We start from the raw sequence: 23,013 nt of genomic DNA on the forward strand, positions 1-23,013 counted from the left end.
GCTTGATAGCATGCAGAGGCAACTCCTCAGGCCCAAGTCCTTGTGACCGCGGGAATTCCGTCTTCCTCCTCTCTCTCTTTCTACTCTCTCAGAGCTTTCGGGAGCTGTAATAGAATCTGTAGGATTGTCAAGATTTTAAAAAAGAAGCTACCTACTTAGCTATCAGGCAAAAAAAAAAAAAAAAAAAAAGTCACTTGTGCCTTCTTTTTTGAGGTAAAGAGCAAGATAGGAAACATTTTTTATTTAAAAACTGGCAAGAGGAAAGCTAGTTGACTGATGAAGGTTCCAACTGTGTGGGTAACCTGTTTAGCCAAGACCAGATGGTTCAGAGAGCTGGTCATGAAATAAAAAGGATTCTCTATCTAGGTCAGCACTGAATCCAGCCTCAGTCACAAAAAAACAGACAGTTGTTTGGCCAGATGTGTGTTCAGAGGCTGATGGAAATGAGAGGATGTCTGAAACACAGACATATCTGAATTTGGTTCTAATTTGGCTCTTTTCTTGGCAGCCTTGGGTTCTGAGTTCTCAGATGGAATTCTGGAAGAAAAGCTTTCTGTACAGGACAGATCTATAATTACGGTTCTGTTCCAAAAGATTATAGCATATCATTGACTTTCCAGAACTTTAAAGAACAGCATAGTATCCAGTATAAACTGGAATGTAAGGAATCCCCTCACATAAAGTAGATGAGAATGTGTAAATTATTACAACTTTTCTATAGGTCATTTGACCATATATATTAAAAAAAATTTACAAAACATTTGCCCAGTAATCTGCTTCTAGGAGTTTATTCTAAGGAAATAATCAAGAAGGTGCCATTATATCTTTTTAATAACAATCATTTTAAAAATAGAGCAGCAAATTAATCTTATTGTTCAATAAAAGGGGATTCTTTTTTTTTTTTTTTTTTGAGATGGAGTCTTGCTCTGTTGCCAGGCTGGAGTGCAGTGGCACGATCTCGGCCCATTGCAACCTCCCCCTCCTGGGTTAAAGCGATTCTCCTGCATTAGCCTCCCCAGTAGCTAAGATTACAGGCACCTGCCACCATGCCCAGCTAATTTTTGTATTTTTAGTAAAGACGGGGTTTTACCGTGTTGGCCAGGATGGTCTAGATCTCTTGACCTCATGATCTGCCTGCCTCAGCCTTCCAAAGTGCTGGGATTACAGGCATGAGTCATTGTGCTCAGCCACTAAGAGGGGATTTTTTTTAAATGGTGAGGCAATGGACTGTCTTCAGCCATTAAAAACAATATTGCAGATTCATATTTATTGACATAGAAAGATGGCAATATTGGTTATAAAGTAGCCAGACTCAACTTCTGCTTTTAAAAAAAGCTTTACATACACACTATGCTTATATATTATATATATATAAAATATATAAGCGCATATATATAGTGCTTAAAAATAAATAAAAAGCCATAATTAACCCTGGGAAATAGAAAAACGGGCAATTTTTATTTCCTTTTAAAAATTATCTATTTTCTAAACTTTTTATAACAAACAAGTGTTTACTTACGTGTTTTATGTTGAAAAGATATTTAAAAACAGAAATTAAGAGCTTTTTAGAAGGATTTGACTTAGCGGCCAAAACACAAGATGGTGGAGGGTAGATTAGGGAAGAAAGGAAGTTTGTAAAAGGAAGAGCTAACCAGGATTCTGTCCTCTCTCACGGGAACTGTTCTTCTAAGGAAGTCAGCCACGAACTCCAGTGGAATGACTTTGCTGTGGAATTGAGAAGAAGCCTCTGTGGTCTTTCCACAGCAACGCAGAGACATCTGTGTTTTCAGAACTTCCAGGCTGCACCCAGCCAGCTCCCTAAGGAGAAAACTTCCCCTCTGAGTGCTGGGATGGAGTGAGCGGCTCCCAGGCAGGAACAAAATCAGGCCTCCTATCCCTTTTTAAAAATGCTCTTCTTGGCTTGTTTCTCATCGTCAGTGATTTAAACATTAAATTTTCTAATCCCCCAAGAGGGTTCTTTGAAAATATGAAAAGAACCCATATAATCTGTCAAGAGAGAATAGAGCCAGTAAAAGGGGACTTCTCAGCTTTGTTGGTTTCAGGTATTATCTCTTGACAACAGATGTCTCAGCACTGGGGGGCCAGGCATGGCGGGGGAGCAGGTGTGTGGGGTTGGACAGGACCCAGCTCTGTAGTTGATTCCCCTTTGCCTCTTTGGTCCTCTGAGGACTGTAATAAGTCCTCTCTCTCTCTCCCCCCCCCCCCGTTACACACACACACACACACACACACACACCTTTTAGCACAAGCATGTTCTCAAAAGAGAGTGCAGCAGTCAAACCCAGAATGAGTAACTCCACCCCAGAATGCTAACGTCAGCTCAAAACCCAGGTAAGCCAGCAGCCCAGCCTAGGTTCTCAAGACTCCTAGGTAAAAGGAGAGCTGAAATGATGTGCATAGTTTCCATGCAGTGGGCTCCTGGTCTCCTCCATGGCAGAGTGTGGAGTCAAGAAGACATACATGTTTAGAGGTGACCATGGCTACAGCTAAGAGACTTACAATAGACAAATGCAGCTGTCCCCTGGCCAGACTTTACTTACCACCTCTTGGTGCCACAGGGAAAGGGGCTTTGGGAACACACAGGGCTGAACCTGAAGAACTTGGAGACCAACAGCACAATTTATGGGGCTCCTTTGTTTTTAAAGTGGAATTGATACTGTACACCCAGAGAAGCTGTAAGGATTAAATGAAACAATTCAGCCAGAGCTTCTAGAAGTGTCTCATGTAAAAAGTTTACAGTAATTGGTCTGAAAAAGAACTCTCAGAGTCCCGTCTGCTGACCTAACTTCCCAGTGGCAAAGATTTTAATTCCTCTATCCCAATATTGGCTTTCCCTATCTTAACTGGGTAAACAGCTCCCTGGAATAAAGACCATGATTTCCGGCCTCTCTTGTAGTTAGGTGTGGCCATAAGACTATGTTCTGGTCACTGGGATATAAATGGAAGTGCCATATACAACTTCTGTTACTGGAAGAAGTGGGCCTTTTCACCCCTCCTCTTTTCCTGGGGCCAGAATATAGACTTGATGGCCAAAGCTTAAACAGTCAAATAGTCTGCCAGGCACAGTGGCTCATGCCTGTAATCCCAGCACTTTGGGAGGCTGAGGTAGGCAGATCACGAGATCAGGAGTTTGAAACCAGCCTGGCCAATGTGGTGAAAAAAATACAAAAAAAATTAGCAGGGCACAGTGGCACACATCTGTAATCCCAGCTATTCGGGAGGCTGAGGCAGAAGAATTACTCAAGCTGGGGAGGCAGAGGTTGCAGTGAGCCATGATCACACCATTGCACTCCGCCTGGGCGACAGTGCAGGACTTCATCTCAAAAAATAAACAAACAGACAAACAAAAATAGTCGGATAATCACATTGACCCACGAAGTGAGAACGACAGAACAAGACAGAAGAAGGCTGAGTTCCTGACAACTTCACAGTCGCCACATCATCCCCTACCTCTGGATTCTGTTACATGAAGAAAAGATAAACTTTTGTGTTTTTAAAGCCACTGTTGTTTTGAATTCTCACCTCATTTAAAGATCACTCATGCTGTATTTAAAGCTGACTTTTTTGGTCTCACCCTCTGTGAAAACAATGACTAGCAGCTTACCACCCTAATCGTCGACGTCGTATTTGTGAGGTCTCCTGCCAAATGCCTCCCACTACTTGCAGCATCGTATATTACACGGTCTCCCCTGCTCCCCATCTTGTCTGTCTCCAACTTGTTTATAGCAAGTCCTGCCCACCCTAAAGTGTTTCCCAACTGAAACAGGGCTCTTCTGCTGGGCACCCACCAGAGTCACCAGATCTATTTGAACATTTGGAAAAGATTAATTTTATAAGAGAGGACGTAAATGCACACTTCAGAGAGTGAGGAATGGAGATAGTATTCTAAGGTCTCTAAACTGAGACATTTCAGAGATGTTTTTAAAGATCCAGAAAGACTTGTTTGCAAACTTTTGGGAATGATTTTTTTTTCTTTAAATAGATTTATTTTAGTCTCCTATTTCCTGTTTCTCTCAGTTTATTTTATGATAAGTGACCCTGATATGATGTTTGCTTTGCACTAATTTTATTTCCTAAAGCTTTTTTTTTTAATCTCTGACAGTATTCTGTACCAAAAAAATTATTTTATTGGCTATGATTTCTTTGGGGCGGCTTATTTCCTTGCTAGAAAAAATATCTCATGATTTTTTTTGGTGGCTGCTGATAGTATGTGGTTAGATGAGTAAGTAGGTGTGTCAAAGGGTATATACATATTTATATAGAGAGATATAAAGCATTATATATTTTTATATGCCAAATGACAGAGTTGTCATGCTGTATTTATGCATGTATATATGTATGCATGTAAATAAAACATTAAAATATATATAAAACATAAAATGTATCATTTTCAAGTGTACCATTCACAACACGGAATTTACACTCATATTGTTGTACAACCATTACCACCATCCACTTCCAGAACTTTCTATCTTCCCCAACTGCTACTCCATACCCATTAAAAAAAATGACTCTTCATTCCTAACTCCTCCAGTTCCTGGAAACCATCATTCTACTTTTTGTCTCTGTGAATTTGCCTATTCTAGGTATCTCATATAAGTGGAATAATATGGTATTTGTCCTTTTTGGACTGGCTTATTTCACTTAGCATAACGTCCTCAAGGTTCATCCATGTTGTAGCATGTGTCAAAATTTCCTACCTTTTTAAGGCTGAATAATATTCCATTGTACATATATACCACATTGTATTTATCTCTTCATCCATCGACAGTCATTTGAATTGCTTTCTACCTTTTGGCTACTATTGTGAGTAATGCTGTCATGAACAAGGGTGTACAAGTATCTTTTCGAGACCCTGCTTTCAATTCTTTTGGGTATATGGCTACCTCATTTTGTTAAGGATTACTTCAGAGTTAAAGCATAAGGACATAGTTATTCCAGTGGTAAGTAAAATAATATTTCCAAAACAAAATTATGCAACAGAATTACCTGGGAACTCTTAAATACAAACCCCTAAGTGCCCCACTCCCCAAGACTAGCCAATGAGATTATCTACGGAGAAGCCTGACATTTGGAACTTTAACAAGTTTCCCATGCCACTCATCTGTGGAGTGGCCTTTGGGGCCATTGAGGAGAAGAAGGAGGGTTCTAGCTGCGCTGTATGTCTACTATACACACTGACACGGAGAAACACTTCATGTAGACACTGGGTCACACTCTGTCAAGATCGTTATGCATTGTGGAATTTTTTGTGAGAAAGTGAAGGAGCGAGGAAAGCCTCTGTGGCTTTGTGGAGAACCACAATAATACCTTTCGCCCTTGGAGATTCACAGTTGCTTAATGGCTGGTTGTCCTTGTTAATCTCCCAGGGGTGGCAGAGATGCTTCCTCATGGAGTTTTTTACATGTATAATTTCTGATTGACCTTGTTTGCCACTCTCCAGTATCAAAGGCTTCTATTTGACAGTGCCTTGGATCAAGACTTTTCATAGGTGTTTGGGCTTCTTTCTATCCAGCCTGCTGGAGCTTTTATCTCTAACAGGGTTTCCTGGTCCAATGGATTGAGGCAAAGGTGTCAGGGTAACTTGGCACAAAGCATGATAACTCTGTGCAGGAAGGAACATCTGTGTCTGCCTATATCCCCACAGCCTGAGCTTATGGGAATGCTTATAAACCTCTGTCGATTCTGCAGGACAGAGAGTATTCACAAGGAGTGTGCACCAGGGTATTTTCTTTAAATAAAGTATTTTTTTAAGTTTTGTTTTATAGTTTGGTATAAAGTAATTCCTATGGAGCTAATAAAGCTTGGAAACAATAGAAAAATAAAAGGAAAAATCATTTCAAATCCAGTCCCAGACTTTGCCATTTTGGTGAATTTCCTTCTTGTCTTTTTCTCTGCATAGTTTTTTTTGTTTGCTCACTTATTGCATCCTAAGTTTCTCCCCATGTTATCATAGACTCATAAGCACATTTTACTGGGTACATGGATCTGCCACAATTTACTTAACTGTTTCCCTACTGTTCAACATTTTTCTATTGTTTCCAATTTTTCTCTGTTGAAAATAGTACGGAAATGCACATCTTCAGGCAAGAAGCCTTTTACAAATTGTTTTCTTGGAGTAGAGTTTAAGGACTGGGATTATTAAGTCAAGGTTGTGAACATATTAAGATATGTAGCCCATCTAATGTATGAAAGTATTGGTATCAAGTTGTACCCATTAGCAATGTATAAAAATGGACATCATCATGTGGATTCTAAATCAGTGGTTCTCAACTGCTGGCAATCTTGCCCTCAGGGAACATTTGGCAATGTTTGGAGGCATTTTCAGTTTTACAACTAGAGGTATACTATTGGCATCTGGTGGGCAGATCCTGCAATGCACATTACAACTATACACAGAAAAAATTACCTGTCCCTGAATGTCAACAGTACCAAGGTTGAGAAGTTCTGCTGTAACCATTAGTGAGCTCTCTTTAAAAAAACAGAGAATCTTAGTCCAATTTCAGGGCTCAGTTGTCACTTATTTCTTCTCTCAGTGTCATATGATGTCACTGGCCTAACACCAGCTCAATGTGTCCTTATTCAGAATTGGCACTCTGCTCCAGAATCCAATCTCCCCTTGACCAGCCCAAGGTACCACTAAAGCATCCCTTCTTCTGAGACCCTGGGAGTTCTTACCAGTAAGTTGTCAGTGGCTCTCAGTCCAGACCACTTGTACCCATCAGAAGTGACCTAAAACAATTGCACCTCAAAAAGGGGGATCTAGCCAGGTGCAGTGGCTCATGCCTGTAATCCCAGCACTTTGGGAGGTCAAGGTGGGTGGATCACAAGGTCAGGAGCCCAAGACCAGCCTGGCCAACATAGTGAAACCCCGACTCTACTAAAACTACAAAAATTAGCCCGGCATGGAGGCAGGTGCCCATAATCCCAGCTACTTGAGAGGCTGAGGCAGGAGAATCGCTTGAGCCCGGGAGGCGGAAGTTGCAGTGAGCTGTGATCAAGCCACTGCACTCCAGCCTGGGCAACAGATCGAGACTCCATCCCCCCAAAAAGGTAGGGGAGGACGCAGGTGTCCAGATTTCAAGAAGTGTTCTGGAATCCAATGTAAAATTGCCCACACTCCCCTATCCCAAACCTACAGCAGCCCCCTATACAACACATTAAAACCCTAGGATTTTCAGAACACAATTTAAAAATCATTGCTTTAATCTGAGGTAGTAACAGCTAGCTCCCAATATCTATGCTCCCTTTCATCCATGGTAATTGAATCCTCAATATTTAAGAGTATATATCTCAGTTTCCAGACTCTCTGGCAGCTTTTCAGTGGATTACAAGTGAAAGTGTTGAGTGTGACTCTGGTGGCACCTTTTCAGAGAGGAGACACGCCCTTTTTTAACTAAAGGTAGAAATGTTGGCTTCATGGCTTGAGCTAGAGTGACCATCTTAGACCAGGAAGTGGAAGCCATGTTTGGGGGATGGCTGAGCAACAAGATTAAAGGAGCCCAGGTCCTTGATGATCATGGATAACTGTACCAGCCTTGCATGGTTTACCTCCAGGTTTCACTTACGTGAGAGAGAAATAACCCTATGCTTAACTTAAGGCACTGTTATTTTGGTTCTGTTACAGGTGAGTCTAATCCTAATTCATAGATAAACCAACTCCCTTATTTGAAAGATAAAAATGGAAGCCTGAATTGAGTATATCAGGCTTGGTTCATGGTGCCTTTTCGATCAACTGTCTTGGAGTTTGCTGAATAGGATAAAAAAATGTGTGAATCATTTAAAGGAAATGGTGTATTTTGGGATACCTTAACACAAAGACTTGAATTTGTAGTAAAACAAAGTTTTCAGAATATTTGAGGTGACATTTGGGGCACCATCAATAAAGAGAAAATAAAATATCAGCCCTCATTTTTCAGGGTTAGATCTTCTGAATCTGGGAGTAGTTATAACTCTAATGACACCCTTAGTGATGTAATGATCCATTTTTAGCAATTGGCATGTCTGAATGCAGAGACTGTTTATAGGGCAGCGTAATTAGTAGATACTTCATGGAAATGATTGTTGCTGGTTCAATTATTCTTTAATAGATTGGATAGATCAAGAGACTGCTCTAGAAGGAATATTGACCTTTCTTTTCTCCTCATCAGAATAAGAGAACACTCATAATTTATTAAGATTATCTCCTTAGTTTCATTTCACTCACGAAGGAAATATATGCGCCTTCTTAAAATATACAGATTTCTTTTCCTGAGGGTCTAGCAGGTAAAGAAAAAAAGATAATTGGCATTCCATTGAGTTAGAAAAAAGCTGTCTGCACATCACCTAAGCAACCCGTCACTCAGGACAATTCTGCCAAAACACTGGATTCTGTGAAAAATTCATCACCCTGGTGATTTGACATCTATGGCCTTCTGCTTGCACCTCTCAATTGAGTAACTGAATTTCTCCTTTTCTACTGCCTGTGTTAGCTTTCTATAGATCCTGCTGAAGATAAAGCTTTGATTTCATAGAGGAAGTCATCTATCTTTAAAACTCCCCACTGGGTACCTTGACTCATCATCATCAGAAAATTCTCTGCAGAAATACGGCTCAATTGCCTAGTGGAGCGTGGAAGGCCAGACAAAACCCAGTCCCTTGGATGAGAAGAAAGAATTTGAAAGATGATCATTAATTGGCATTCCCCTTTTTCTTCTTTCCAGTGCCTAGAAAATGGTTTTTCTTGGCTCTAAGACTAACTGGGGTGAACACCTGGTCCAGATTTGCTTGAGCCTTCTTCTCTAAGCAACTAATTCCCAGCAGAAAATACGCTCACACCACGTAACCTCACACCAAAGGGAAGGAAAAGCCTCCATTTATCCTGTCTCTTTGATTTCATTTCAGCCTCTGGGAGGCCAAGTCCAGGAAAGCCTCATCCAGTGCTTCACAGCAGCAGAAAACAGTTTGGCCTGAATTACTGCACCATTATCAAAGTGCAACAGAACCGTGGCAGCAGCCTTTTGAGTCGGTTTCTGTGTTTCTGAAGGGTATTTGCATTGTAAAAGAGAAACTCAGAGCTGCACCAAGATTCAACTAGCAGAACACGGCCTTTCTATGCCAACTTACTCTTCTCGTCTGGGACTGGCCTACTTTCATATTGCCTCCTCCTCTCATACTCACAAGTCTACCCAGTTCCAACTTCTTATGAGCTGCCACACCCTGATTCTATCTGTTGGTTTAATCCCTCACTTCAGTCAGTGGTATGCTGGAGCCAGCTCTTACCAGCTCAAGTTAGTCAATTATGCATATTTCTTCCCAATGACATATTCAATAGTATCACTTTGGCAGCATGAAATTGGACAGTGGGAGCATAGTTACACCACAGAAATGAGCAAATCCTGCAAATAGGGCTTTTTCCCTTCCGAGAGCCAGTTGTTAAACATTTGCCACCAGGCCACTGGATTTACTCCTCTTCAAAAGTTAAATCCAATCAGGACTGACTTTATTTTGATAAGTGTTTGATTTCAGCCTTAGAATAATAAAAAGGGAATACCAGTTCTGAGCAAAACTGTAACATGTGGGCCCTATGCACTCCTGCATAGTTTTCTTCAGAACTCTCTCCTCTGGATTGTTCCTCCTCCCCTCCTTCACTCTCATCTATCCCCACGCTAGCCCTTCTCCAGCAAGACTGGGCCTCTGGACCTTTCCTGACCATTCCTTCCTTTCAAAATTTACCTGACCAGGCCAGGCACAGTGCCTCATTCCTGTAATACCAGTACTTTGAGAGACTGAGGTGGGAGGATTGCTTAAGCCCAGGAGTTCAAGACCAGCCTGGGCAACATAGCAAGACCTCGTCTCAAAAATAAATAAATAAAAAGTAAAAAATTTACCTAATCAATGTTCCATTCACCCAGGCCAAGTGGATAAACATCCTCTAGCTGGAAGTGGCTCTGTATTTTATTTCTATTAAAGGAATATATTTTTAACATAAGGCATTACATGTCTTAGCTTTAAGCAGTAAGACTGGGGAAATTTCAGTCATATTGGCAAGGCTAGCAAATATTTAGAGAGCAGTAGAACCAACTGCTGTCTCTTAAATAGATCTTACATACTTATTTCAATAAAGAATGATAAAGGCTAGGTGTGGTGGTTCATGCCTGTAATCCTAACGCTTTGGAAGACCAAGCTGAGTAAATGGTTTAGGCCTAGGAGTTCAAGATCAGCCTGGGCAACATGGCAAAACCCTCACCCTACCAAAAAAAAAAAAGTAGCTGGGTACAGTGGCACATGCCTGTAGTCCCAGCTACTCAGGAGGCTGAGGTGGGAAGATCACCTGAGCCCAGGGAAGTGGAGGCTACAGTGAGCTGTGATCATACCACTGCACTCCAGCCTGGTGACAGAGTGTCTCAAAAATCATTATACTAAAAACTATTATTATAAAATAATGCCAATTTGGAAAACAGGTTGACATTTCCTCAAAATGTTAAATGTAGAGTTACCATATGACTTAGACATTCTACTCCTAGGTATACACCCAAAAGAATTGAAAACATACACTAAAAAAGCAAATGAATGTTCATAGCCACATTATTCATTATTATTCATAATAGCCAGGAAGTGGAAACAACCCAAGTCAAATGTCCATTAACTAGTGAATGAATAAACAAAATCTGATATATGCAGACAATGGAATATTATTTAGCCATAAAGAGTAGTGAAAATCCAGTACATACAACATAGACAAATCCTGAAGACATCATGCAAAGTGAAAGAAACCAGGCACAAAAGACTATTGTATAATTATATTTATATGAAATGTCTAAAATAGGTAAATTCCCAGAGACAAAAGGTAGATGAGTAGTTGACAGAGGCTGATGTAAGGAGGAAATGTGGAGTGACTGCTAATGGGTATAGGATTTTTTTTGTGGGAGTGATGAAATGTTCTTAAATTGAATAGCAGTGGTGGCTGTAGAACTCTGTAAACATAGTAAAAACCACTGAATTTCACACTAAAAGGGTGAATTTTATAGTTTGTGAATTACATCAATAAGGCTATTATTTTTTTAAAATAGATATATTCTCAACGTGTTAGATAATATCTTTTTATCATAGTCAATATAAATAACTTTATCACATTACAGAAAATAAAAATTAAGAATTTCAGGTTGATTCTAATTGCATTATAGTTAGAGTAAATGAGCTATAAAGACATTTACTTCACTAGGGTCTTTTTGAAACATTAATTTGACACCAATCAACTGAGTACTTTACTTCACACTCCGTAAATAAAAATACATATTTTAACACAGATTGCAGGCCAACTTTGATTAGAGTCTGCTTTGAACAAACTAAATGTAAAAGTACACTTGGAAATTTTTAGAAAAAAACCCTACAGCTTATATCATACTTAATGGGAAAACCTGAAACTTTCTCACCAAGACCAGGAACAAGGCAAGAATGTTCCCTCTTACAATTTCTTTTCAACATTGTACTGGGAGTCTTAGCCAATGCAATAAGATAAGAAAAGGAAATAAAGTTATGCAGATTAGGAAGAAATAAAATGGTCTTTGTTTGCAAATGATTTTCTATGGATTGGCCAAAAAACTTCTGGAACTAATAATTCCTGGGAGGAGATTACCCCGTAAGCTCTCATAAGACCCTTCCACATTCAGCCACATCAGAGACAACTCAGGGGCACAGCATGATCTAGTGGAGGGGGTTTGGCTCCTATGTGATGTGAAAGATACCTCCCACTGTCCCCATGTGCCCTCTCAGGGGACAAGGAAACTGAATTGAGAGGCATTGGATCTGCCAGGGGACCTTGGTGAGAGGTAGCATAGCCCCAGAGCAGATGAGATGGGGGCAGAAACTCAGAAGGGTCTGTAGTGCCAGCAGAAGCCATAGTGGACCAAGTCAGTCTGAGAGAGGCCAGCCTGTGAGTTACACCAATAGCAGAAGGCAGCAGAAACACCAAAAGGGCACCCAGATCAGTGGTCATCACCCATACAGCAATCCCAGCCAGCTGCTCCACAGCAGAGACTAGCAAGGAACCGATAGACCTTATATCTACCTAAAAACCTCAACCTCCCTCTAACATCATAGGGTCATGGAAAAAATAGCCATCTCCCTTATACTTACATGTCACCTTAGAGGAGCAGAGATGGAAGTGGAGCATTGCCCCAAAAAATATCTAGAAAGACTATTTAATTGACTGGATCTAATCAAGTACATTAGACCTAATTAAATAGGGTTACTCCTTCCCTCACCAAGCCTCTCCCCGCTACAAGGTGGGCTCTGATGAAGAAGATTAGTCCAGTTTGGGAAAAATGAAGGAGCTACATTGTCTTCACTCGTCTGAATGTAATATGAGAAGATCTGAACCATCTACAGACAAATTGTTCTACAGAACACCCTTCTCCCAAGATGCTCCCGTGGCAAGAGTCCCATGGTCAAATAAAGCTGGGAACCCCTACATCCTGAATGCCCCTCTTGGAACTCCACAGCACACCCTGGCATATTAAAGGGTCTGAATGTCTGCAGTGAAAAGCCTGCTGAATTTCTGTTTAACCTACCACCATGCTTGGCCCTGCAGCCTTTCTTTGCATAACTCCTGTTAGTGTTCCAAAAATCTCATGCTCTGCGGAATGAACTTGGAAACCTTGGCTAATTGAAAAGAAAGTTTGCAGGGCTCAGCCATATGAAGCTGAGTCGTGGTTCTAGCAAGCAGGGCAGTTACCCCCACTTACCTCCTCACAGAAGAAATGGAGCATTCCCCCAACCAGGGATTCTCCATCCCTAGGTGGCTCAGGCACACGATGCACTTTCCAGCATTTGGGGCACATTTGTGTGACTACAATCATATTCTTCACACAGGACTTTATTCTAGCCAATTCACGGTTTTTACTTTGCTGCCAGAAACAAGTTATTACGATGCACACATATTTTTGGTTTTCCTATGAAAACCATTTACTGAAGCTGAGAAAGTGTTAGACTAAAGAATCTAGAAAAACCTGGATTCGAGGCTCTCCCTACCCATTAGTAGATTACCAGCCCCAGTTTGAGTGTCAACAAAGCATCAAAGATAAATGGAAGCAGAGTCTTGGACCCTTCACCAAAGCCCTACCACAACAGGATGTGGGCTTTACACATTCCTCTGTTATCTCTGAAGATCGCTCCAGTCACCTCCTTGCCATCTCAACCCTTCCTTCTCAGCCTCATTTTGTACTTGCCCCTCAAATCATACGAAGAATGCAGCCCTGAATTGTCTGAAGGGTATTTCAGACCCTTCATTCAGGATCACCTAGGGGCTAATGTCTCCAACTCCAATCCTCTTCCCCTTAAGCCACCGACACAGAGCTTCTTCCTTCTCTCTTGCTGTGGTCTGCTGGCTTGAAGAGAACCATAAAGCCGAGACAGGACAGAATGTAGTCTTGGACACCCTGCAGAGCCTCGTTTCATTCCATAATGGGATTAATAAAAGCTGTCCGTTTTATCCGCTTTACAGGGCTGTTGTGAGGATCAAAAGAATGAAAGTCTACCCGAGTCTGAGGTTTGCTGTAAAACCCATTATAAGTGTTCCTTGTTATTATCTATTTTTACACAATTTAATTTTTAATGCTATACAGTATCTTTAGTGACTCTTCAAACATCCAATGTTATTTGCTTTCTTATTTAAAAAAATGAGGATTAATGCAATATGTTTCCACCCAGAAAAATCATAACTAAGAGGAGGGGTAGCAATCAGTGTCCTCAAATACATTCATGAAATGCTACTAAAAACAGTGTGCTTAGGCCCATATAAATGGCTATGTGGCTCCTAGACTATGTTCCTGCTCTGGTCATTAGCTGCAGATCTGGCTTTTGCTCATTTGGGAACTGCTCATACTGACTTTTCATTGGTTTTGATTTTCTTCTTGGCCTTCGTTACTTCCTTCCTTTCTTCCTCCCTCCCTGGCTTCCTAACCTTTTGTGGTATTCAAACTTTTGGCACACAGGACTGCTGATGTACCTTTTGTACAATGAGCTGTCATGCTCTACTTTTAGAAGTAAACACAATCAAACGTTGTTTTTTAAAGCTTCTAGGAACCTTTTGAGAACAGATTTTGTCCAGTTCTGTCCACATTTTGAACAGAAACTGTTTAGTTCTTCCTACTTCCCCACCTACTAGTGGAACACCCACTCCAGGTTCAAGTGTCAGCAAAACCATCAAAGGCAAATGAAAGCTGAGCCTTGGATCCTTCACCAAAAACCCTCCTACAACAGAATGTAGAACAGATATTTGGCATCAGTTATATTTCTGGTGGCGCCACCAAAACTCACAACCTAAAATCATCTTGGGAGAGTTGAAGTAGGAGCCAAAACCCTGGAAAGGTCTATTAAAGCACTGCGGGTGAAGGGGACACCTTTTAATACCCCCAAGATACTTCCCTCTTGCTTAGTTGTGGGCCAAATAAATTACAGCTGTATTGAACTTGCAGCTGAATCGACTTCCTCATGTGAGCCTCTCAGTCCTCAAAGAGACATCAACCAACAGGAACAATTCCAGGATGAAGCCAAGCTATTAATAGGTCTTCAGCACGCTGGCAGATGAGGGGCTCTCTAAGGTGGAATCAGAGGTGGAACTAGGTCTGGAAACCTCCATAGTCCCTAATATTTGGTCACCTTCTTGTCCCTCCATTATAATAAGATTTAGATTCAATTTGTCAAAGGATGTCATTTAAGTCATCTTGGAATTTTCATTTGTAGAACACAGGCAGTCACAAATCTTCACCTCCCTCCTTTCCAAGAGGTGAGATTTTGAAATCCTAATCAATTCACATGTGTGATTAGTGCTCAGGTATAATAATATCATCTACCTTTAGATCCATTCTCTCACGAAAACCTCTCTAAATGCCAGGAGGATAAAGCAAGTAGTACCAGAGTCCCTTTTTATAGTTGAAGCAACTGACATTCAGAGAGTCGGAGGGGGGTTCTCCAAGGTCCTACTATTGGTAAACCACAGAGCTACATCTCAGCCCCACACGTGTCTAATTAAGTCTCATGCAGTTTTTTTTTTTTTGCATTCAGAGGATTTTTAACCTGGAGTTATTTGGCTGGTCTCAGGAGATTGCCCAGAAGAATGTATATGCATAACACATGCATTTTTCTAGAAAGGGGGTCCAGAGCTGTCCTGAAATTTTCAGAGATGCAAGACTAAAACATTGTTAAGAACTTTTTGCCTGCTTCATCTGGCTTAGAGTACACATTCAACATTTGTATGCTGAATTGAGGATTCATTGTGGGGGAGTGGCAGGAAGAGGTGGGTCTCAGGGGGATAATCCTTTATTCAGAAGAGGCCCAGTGGGGAATGACCCTCAGGTTGCAGCCACTGAGGTTCTGGCTGTGGTTACTCAGAGAGCACGTGCAGTGTGCTATGGGTGAATTAGTGGCCGGCTAGGCAAACTTTATGATGGATAGCCTGAAACTCAGGACCAACCCAATTCACCTGGAGTGGACACATTACTGTAGAAGTCTAGAGGGAGAAACCTGTTGAAAGAGAGAAATTTCCTGCTCCTCTTCTGACCTTGGTGTGTAATGACTGGTTTAGGGGTTCCTGAGTCTTCTCTGGATAAAAAGACCTTTAGGGCTTTTTAAGAAGCAAAGAAATCAAACCTTCCTGGGGAGATACCCTTCATCGGCTGCCCAAGGCTCATCCCAGAGTGACATAAAGGGGAAGGTTGAACTTCCTGACCTTATGCAGAGAAGGTAAATGAATATGAGGCTTTGGCAATAGAGCTGGAACAAATGTGTCAATCAAGGAAGATCATTGTCAAGCCAGTTTTCATCTCAGCAACTGGACTAGCATTAGAGACACTCATTTGAACACCTTAAAGAACTCGACATGTATGATGGTGTGGCATTCCATCCGAGACGTGAGGTATAATCAGGACATTTTTATCCTAATGACAGAATATTATGTCCTTCCCTCTTGGTTGACAGGACACATGCTGCTAGAATGTGCAAAATCTGCTTCACTTGGACAGTAAGAAGCAAGCATAACAACCCCAAGTCAGGCTTCCGGTTTGGGATGGTTTGGGTCTTTGTGTTTAACCGGATGTGTTTAGAGGAGAGATTTCCGTAGCCACCGAAGCACAGATAAACTTGGTGCCCCAAGAAGAATGAGGGGAAGCAAGAGCTGCGTGCGTCTCATGGTAAACAATGAGGCCGGAAGCATCCATCTGGAATGCAGTCAAAAACAAAAGACCCCAGCCGCTCAAATGCTGGAACATCAGTGCAGCTCCTTAGCAAAACTTTGATAGATGTCAGATATTAAAGAACGCATGTGTGGAAGAGAGTTGTATGGGAAAAGTTAGGAACAAGAATTATTAGTAACCAAATAGTGTTTGTGCATGACAGGGGGGAGGGCGTCGAATAGAAGCCCAGAGTCTGTTGTTGGAAATGACCTAAGTTTAAAATTCAGCCCACAATCCATCTCAGTCCCTTTCAGTAGAGCTCTGGCACTAGACTTGGCTCCTGGCAGCTCTTTGGGAGACCTTAAGAATAATAGCATGGGAAGAAATTTATGACATGTTTCAGGATCCTTGAATGCTTCTTAATCAAGTTACAGTGAGGAGGAGAGGTTCAAGCAGCAGTACTGGCATTATTTTAATTCACCTAGTGGAAAATTATCGAAGCATATTTTATATAATTAGGGTCAAGAATGGATTTGGCATTATTTAAGGCAGATGCCCTGAACACAAAGCCGATTCAGCTGGCATGATTTCTAGCCTTGAGAACAGCAAGGCTGGCAACAATTAATCAGGCAAGAGGAAACAGTGCAGAGATCACTGTGCGGCCGCCCTCTGCACACACAAGGACAAGGAATCGTGGAACTCCAGTAACCAGCAATAGAAGAAGCCTTTTGGAATACAGCAAAATGATGTGGGTAATGGCTTGTGTACAGAACATCTCAGGAAGTTTTATGAATGTTAATTTAATTGTGCAATAGGCCAGGAAAGTCAGTAGTTTTTGTTTTACAAGCACTAAGCCTGCTGGGAGCTAGGTCTCCTTAGGGCTCACCAGGTGTCCTGGAGTGAACTGTCCTGAGGGTGAATTGCTGAGAGACCAAAAAGAAAAAAGAAACCAACATTATTAGCACAGATGCATCCATTCAGGACCAAAAAATGTCCTGAGCCTCAAAGCTGTCAAGCTGTGTGCAAGAAAGAATGACAAAAGCAGCTTCGTGGCATTCTTAGACCGTAAGCCTCTGAAGAGACTGGCTCCCAGCATGGGGAAGTCTGAGGTTAAAGTGTGGTAATAGCTTGCTGGTGGATGCTATGGATCCAGAGCCAAAAGACACACATGGCACTCATTGCTATTGCTTTGCTTTTCCCCTTTGGCCACTCCCAGTAGATGCCTTGGGGATAAGACCAGCAGACTTGTCTCCAGGCATATTCCAAGGAGAATACTGGGAGGCAGAGCACCAAGTTCTATTACACACGAAGAGCAGATAAGTAGATGAATGGAGAAGGGAAGCCTCATAGACACAGCTGACATCGCCTAAGAAGACTCAAAATTTCAATGACTCAAACAAGATGGAAGTTGCTTCTCTCTCATGTAACAATCTGGACATAACAGTCCTGCGAAAGTATAATGGCTTTATGATTAATTGTCCCAGACTCCTTCAATCTTGTTTATCCTCTGTGCCTAGGATGTTGCCCTCATCTAAATGGTCCAAGACGACGCATGACCATCATGACCACATTTCGATAGGAAAGGAGAGGGGGAGGGCACTCCTGTATCTGGTATGAGAACGACCTGGAAGTTCTACACATCACTTCTACTCACATCCCATAGGAAATAGTCATGTGATCACACCTAACTGTAGAGGAGGCTGGGAAATGTAATCTCTTTCCCTGCCCCAGGTAGCCAAGTACTCAGCTATGAATTGTATTTCTACAGGAGCAGGAGAAAAGCAGTCTGAAGGAGCAGGGTGTGATGGCGGCTAAGTCTTTGGCTGTCTGTCGGAAGTCTCCCACCCCACATTTCTTTCATCAGTTGCTCCTCTCTCTCTGGCCCCCAACACTCCCTTTTCTGTGCTCCACACAGCTCCAGACCTACTCTTTGCCAATCCTCTGCTACAATTCCATGATCCCACTATCATTCACTTCTTATTCTACAATTTTCATATTATCTTTTTCCTTCAGATCTGAGAAACTTAAAAATAAGGAAATAAAATGTTGCAACTTGCATGAACATCTGGGGAACACTTTTGCCTGCTTGTAACTCCTTGTATTAATTATCTTAATACTTTAAACTATCACCTTCCTAAATGCAATCGGAGCCTTCTGTACATAGAAAGTGACGCTAGCATTTTTTTGTACTACATGTGCTCAAAAACACCAAAGAAATAATTTCAAACACACAAATCAAGATTCACTTTGCCCTGGGCAGTGTGACAGAGAGAGAGAGAGGGAGAGACTAAATACGCAAATGAACAATGACCAGACCGTATATGACAATAAAATTCAGACTTATATAAGAAGCCCAGAAAGCCAAATCACAATCTCTGAAGCAATTGGCACAGAACAGTCAGGACTTGGTCAATGACCTCCAGCTTCCCTATATTTTGGCCCTACTCTTCCAACTCAGAACCAAACAGAAAAAAAAAAAAAAACAAATGTGATGTCCTAGCAATCACATAGGGTGTCCCCCTTGTTCTTAGCCCACCTCCAGCTTCCCCCATGCGAACAGCCTCCAATCAGGGCACATCTGAAGCCTTCCCATTTTCCCACCCTTAAGTTTTCCCACTGCTCTGCTTACCTTTGAGTCTCTGTCAATGGCAAGTGATGGTGCTGATTTCCTTGCTATAGCAAGTTCTGAATACCCTCTTATTTTCATTTGGGTGGTCTTTGTCTATTTTCACACTTGAAAAAAACTCACTGAGTTGAACATTTAAGATCAACGCTCTTTATACTAATTACTGCATATATCTCATTCATCAGAAAATCTTGGAACCTGTCTGGTGAGGTAGCGTGCATCTGTAATCCCAGCTACTTGGGAGGCTGAGGTGGGAGGATGAGCCCAAGAGTTTGAGACCAGCCTGGGCAACATAGCAAGACCCATCTCTAAAAAAAAAAATCTTAAAATCTTTCTTTTTCTCAGCTGTCTGATGAAGAAATTAATAATAAGAACTAGTAAAGGAAAATTAAAATAGATGGTAAGATAAAGTAACGTACTGCCAGTTTCAATAGGCAGCAAGAGACCTAACAACTTCTCATCACCTGTTCGTTTGAAATGCCACAAGCAGACTTAGGGATGTCCTTCATTTTATGGGGAAGCTATTATCACAGTGTTGAAAGGAAGATTAGAATAAAACATCCGGAGAAATTGTGTGTCCAGAGCTTCTGAGGCCCTGTTCCATTCCCTAGCATTTGCATGGGGGGTTAAGGGAGAGACAGCCCAGGGTATACCTAATCCTAAGTAATCAAACTTTAGCAACAAACCCATACACCCAGTGTGGTTTTTGCTCCCTACCTCTACCCTAGTGACACAGCGCTCTGTAGGAATCCATTTCATCTTAATATATAACTTACCTTGGCCAATGCCTCCCTGAGACCCACCATAAGATGGCAGAACCATCTTCCATCTCCCAAGCCAGTTCCCCAGGAGATCTCAGAGCACCATAAGGAATGTTCTTCAGTGCCCTCCCATTGGTCAGTAGAGCACATCTTGCAAATTAAACCTGGACAATTAGAACATTAAAGAACTCCCCCACCACCAAACTGACTTTTTAAATATATATATATATATATATATATTTTTAAATAATTTATGTGTAGTTCTAGAAACAAAATGAAACTTTTCCCCATTGTTTTGGCTGAGATTCTGATATAAATTTTAATATATTAAATATTCAAAAAAATCGAATATGAAAAGAGTGACACCTAGGCTGAGTGTTAGGCATTACTCAAGTCAGAGTCAACAATGCTATTTGTTACAGTAACACAGGGCTGTTCTTCCAAATGCTAAAGTTGAGTGTCAAATGTAAAGAATAAGCTCTTTACTTTGTACTCCAGCTATGTGAATAGAATCTGCCAAAACAAAACATTCTACATTGACAACTTGACACCAAGCAAAAGATTCCTGGGGATCCTAACTCATGGCTTTCACCAGGGACTCAAAAATATAATGAATGAAGGGAAAGAGCTACCAATAGACAGTGGGTGTAAGAGTCAACTTAGTGATGCTAATTGGTTACAAAGTAGCAGAGGCAGGACATTAAATATGAATGCCAGGAACAAACTGATTATACCCAAGGCCTGCATGCAGCATAGGCTTCTCACCTTCCAGACAGAACATTACCTGTTACATGTTATGGAGCCTTTCCACGCTTTCTTAATGAATCCCCTGAAGCTCTGGGAGGGAGTTCTATTATTTCTTTCAGTTAAAACTATCTGCAGTGTCCTTATTCTGGCACCAAATGTTGGTAACAGTGAAACACCCCAACCATCACCTCTTGACTGACACTACCTCAGCATGCTTCCTGTCCTGGACCCGGTTACAGGGACTCACCACTGAGGCTCTTAGCCCTCCTTGCCACTCACATCCATCCCTTTCTCTCCCATTTCTCCAGTCTTCCACTGGCCAGGCTTTTATGTGGGCTCTGCTGGACCCTTGCCCTGGCCCCTGAGTGGGTAGGCTTGTGCCCTAGCCTCTTTCTGCTGCTGCTGACAACCTTATAGCTGTTCCTCATTGCCTTCCAAACTGAACCACATTCTGACAACCCCCGCCTGACATTCCAAGCCTTCCTCCTTCCAGCTCAGCCCTCAACCTGATTTCTCTGACAGTCCTTCAGACACCCTCTTGTCTAGCCTTATTCCTTCTGGCCAACATTGTTTTTTTTATCTTTTTTCATAAAAAACATTTTTTATTATGAGATATCGAAATTCCTCTTAGGATGTAGAAAGCCACAAGAGAACATCATTCGTACTCTAGTCATGTGAAAAGCTAGATATCTATAAAAATCTAAATTTTCTTGAACTCATTAGAGAGCTAAGGTCACAAGGAAACCAAGTGAACTAAATTCCAAAGATGACAAACCCCTTCAAAGAGATATGAAACACAAGAATTGTTTCACCTTTGGCAGAGCATGGAAGGAAGAGGTAGCTGTGGGCCAGTGTAAGATATAAACATACAAAAGTGCATAGAACAGGGCTACAAAGCTTCATGAATTATTGGAGATCAAATACCTACGTAATCACCACCCAGGTCAGGAGACAGGTCCCACTGTTCCTCCTCTCTACTAAAGGGAACTGTTTGTTTGTCTTTATGGTAAAGATGCCTTGCTTCTTTTTACCCTTTTACTGCTAAATGTGAGTCTCTAATCACTGCAGCTCAATTTGTCTTCTTTCAAACTTTATAAAATGGAATTCTACAATCAATAGATCCTCTTCAACCACTGGCATCTTTCACTCAACTGTGTGTGAAGTTCCACCACGTTGCGTAGAGCTATAATTTAAGCACATTCATCTTTGCTTCTGACTTCTCTCTCCTAAAATGTCTGTCCCCACTATCCCAGGCAGTCCCCATATCCACCTACCAAATTATCACCCATCCTGGACTCAATGCAAATGCTCCTCTTCCTCCAAGAAGGCCTCCATATAACCCCTTCAAAGCTGCAACACCTGCATGTACCTCCTCCACTTGGAGCGTATCTTCTGCTTTACCTCTTTGCCATTATGCTGCTCTGCATGATGGTTAATTGTGCGGAGTTGTAACATGTAGAGTGTATCCTCAAAAGCAAACAGCTGGACTACTTTATGTGGGATCCTGCAGAGTGCTTAGCACTGTTCAGAGAATTCAATAAATGAATGCTTAACCATGTTCAAAGAATTGCTTAGCAATGTTCAATAAATTCAATAAATGAATGTATCTACTTACCAAACTCTGCCTGCATGACACAAAAGTATCATGAACTCCACTAGGCCAGAGCCTGGCAGTACCTGGAAGCTTTTCTTATTAATGGTTTGAACATTTCATGTGGTCCTGTAAATGTTGGAGTGTCAAGGACTAGAAGCAAGACTGCAGATTGAACTGAAAATTGCTTTGGGAATTAATTTCTCAATTCAAACTATTTCCATTTTATCTGTCTCTTTCTCAAAGGAGTGACATGCAGAAAGTCATCTGGCTTTCTGAGCTTCCTTATTTGGATTTCAGGCAAACAGGCATTTCCTTTTGGCTCTCTCTGATTAAACAAGTTGGTATATTATTTCAGTTTGAATGAAAACAGAGCATTGTCTCTGACATTTGCATTTTGAAAAACGGAAACTGTAGAGACAATCTTGGGTGACCCATGGTAGAGAAAGAAGTGGTTGAGAAATCCTAGCAAACCTGCCTCTTTGCTCTGAAAAGGGACCTGAGAATGTAGAGGGAAATGTGGGAAGCAAAGCAGCTGAACAGGACCCCAAAGCACCAGGTCCCATAACAATAATCACGAGGACCAAGGCTCTTGCCTGCACCTCAGGGGGCCCAGTTGCCTGGCGGTAACACTTTGTGTAGGATGTGAGTCTCTGTTATTGCTTGCCCTCTATGGAGTCTGGAAGTTGAAAACACCTGTAAGCTGGAAGGAGGAGGAACAACACTTGCCCTTCAAAAAGGCAAGCAAAACAAAAGAACAGTGATTATTACTGAACTATTAACAGTGGCTGCTGGGGGAAGATCCAAGATGGCCAATTAGGAGCAGCTCAGGATTGCAGCTCCCAGTGAAAGCACAGAGGGTGAGTGGATACTGCATTTCCAGATGGATTTTTATTGCCCACAGACCAGGAGATTCCCAGGCAGAGGAGCCCCATGGGTTGCCAGTGTGGCTGTTTTGGCCAGCGTGGCTGTTTTGCCAGCACCCCAGTGCAATGGTTCTCCATACAAAATACACGGGTCTGGGTGCCCTTTTAGCTGGTAATTGGAGCTCTGAGAAGGCAGAGACGCCCATTCATCTGATTAAAAAGGGGACTGAAACAGGGAGCCAGGCCAGGA

The 23,013-nt window shown here is 41.7% G+C and overlaps 1 protein-coding gene across 8 annotated transcripts in view; it reads right to left on the bottom strand.

Annotated features, from left to right (window-relative positions):
• LOC144579515 (uncharacterized) overlaps positions 1 to 23,013 on the bottom strand; it is a 55,592-nt gene that overhangs the window by 18,673 nt on the left and 13,906 nt on the right. For 6 of the 8 annotated variants that reach the window (XR_013527245.1, XR_013527242.1, XR_013527246.1 and 3 more), the window contains exons 2-3: positions 2,562 to 2,694; positions 1,653 to 1,818 (exon numbers count right to left, since the gene is read on the bottom strand). Coding sequence is in view for 1 of the 8 variants with exons in the window: in XM_078350598.1 (XP_078206724.1) it covers positions 1,653 to 1,778 (126 nt within the window). In the remaining 7 variants the exon portion in view is untranslated. Of the gene's footprint in view, positions 1 to 1,652; positions 1,879 to 2,561; positions 2,695 to 23,013 lie in introns of those variants that run through there. The other 2 variants (XR_013527248.1, XR_013527247.1) reach the window with 2 other exon arrangements.

Source organism: Callithrix jacchus, chromosome 15 (assembly GCF_049354715.1).
Source record: "Callithrix jacchus isolate 240 chromosome 15, calJac240_pri, whole genome shotgun sequence".
Lineage (NCBI taxonomy): Eukaryota > Metazoa > Chordata > Mammalia > Primates > Cebidae > Callithrix > Callithrix jacchus.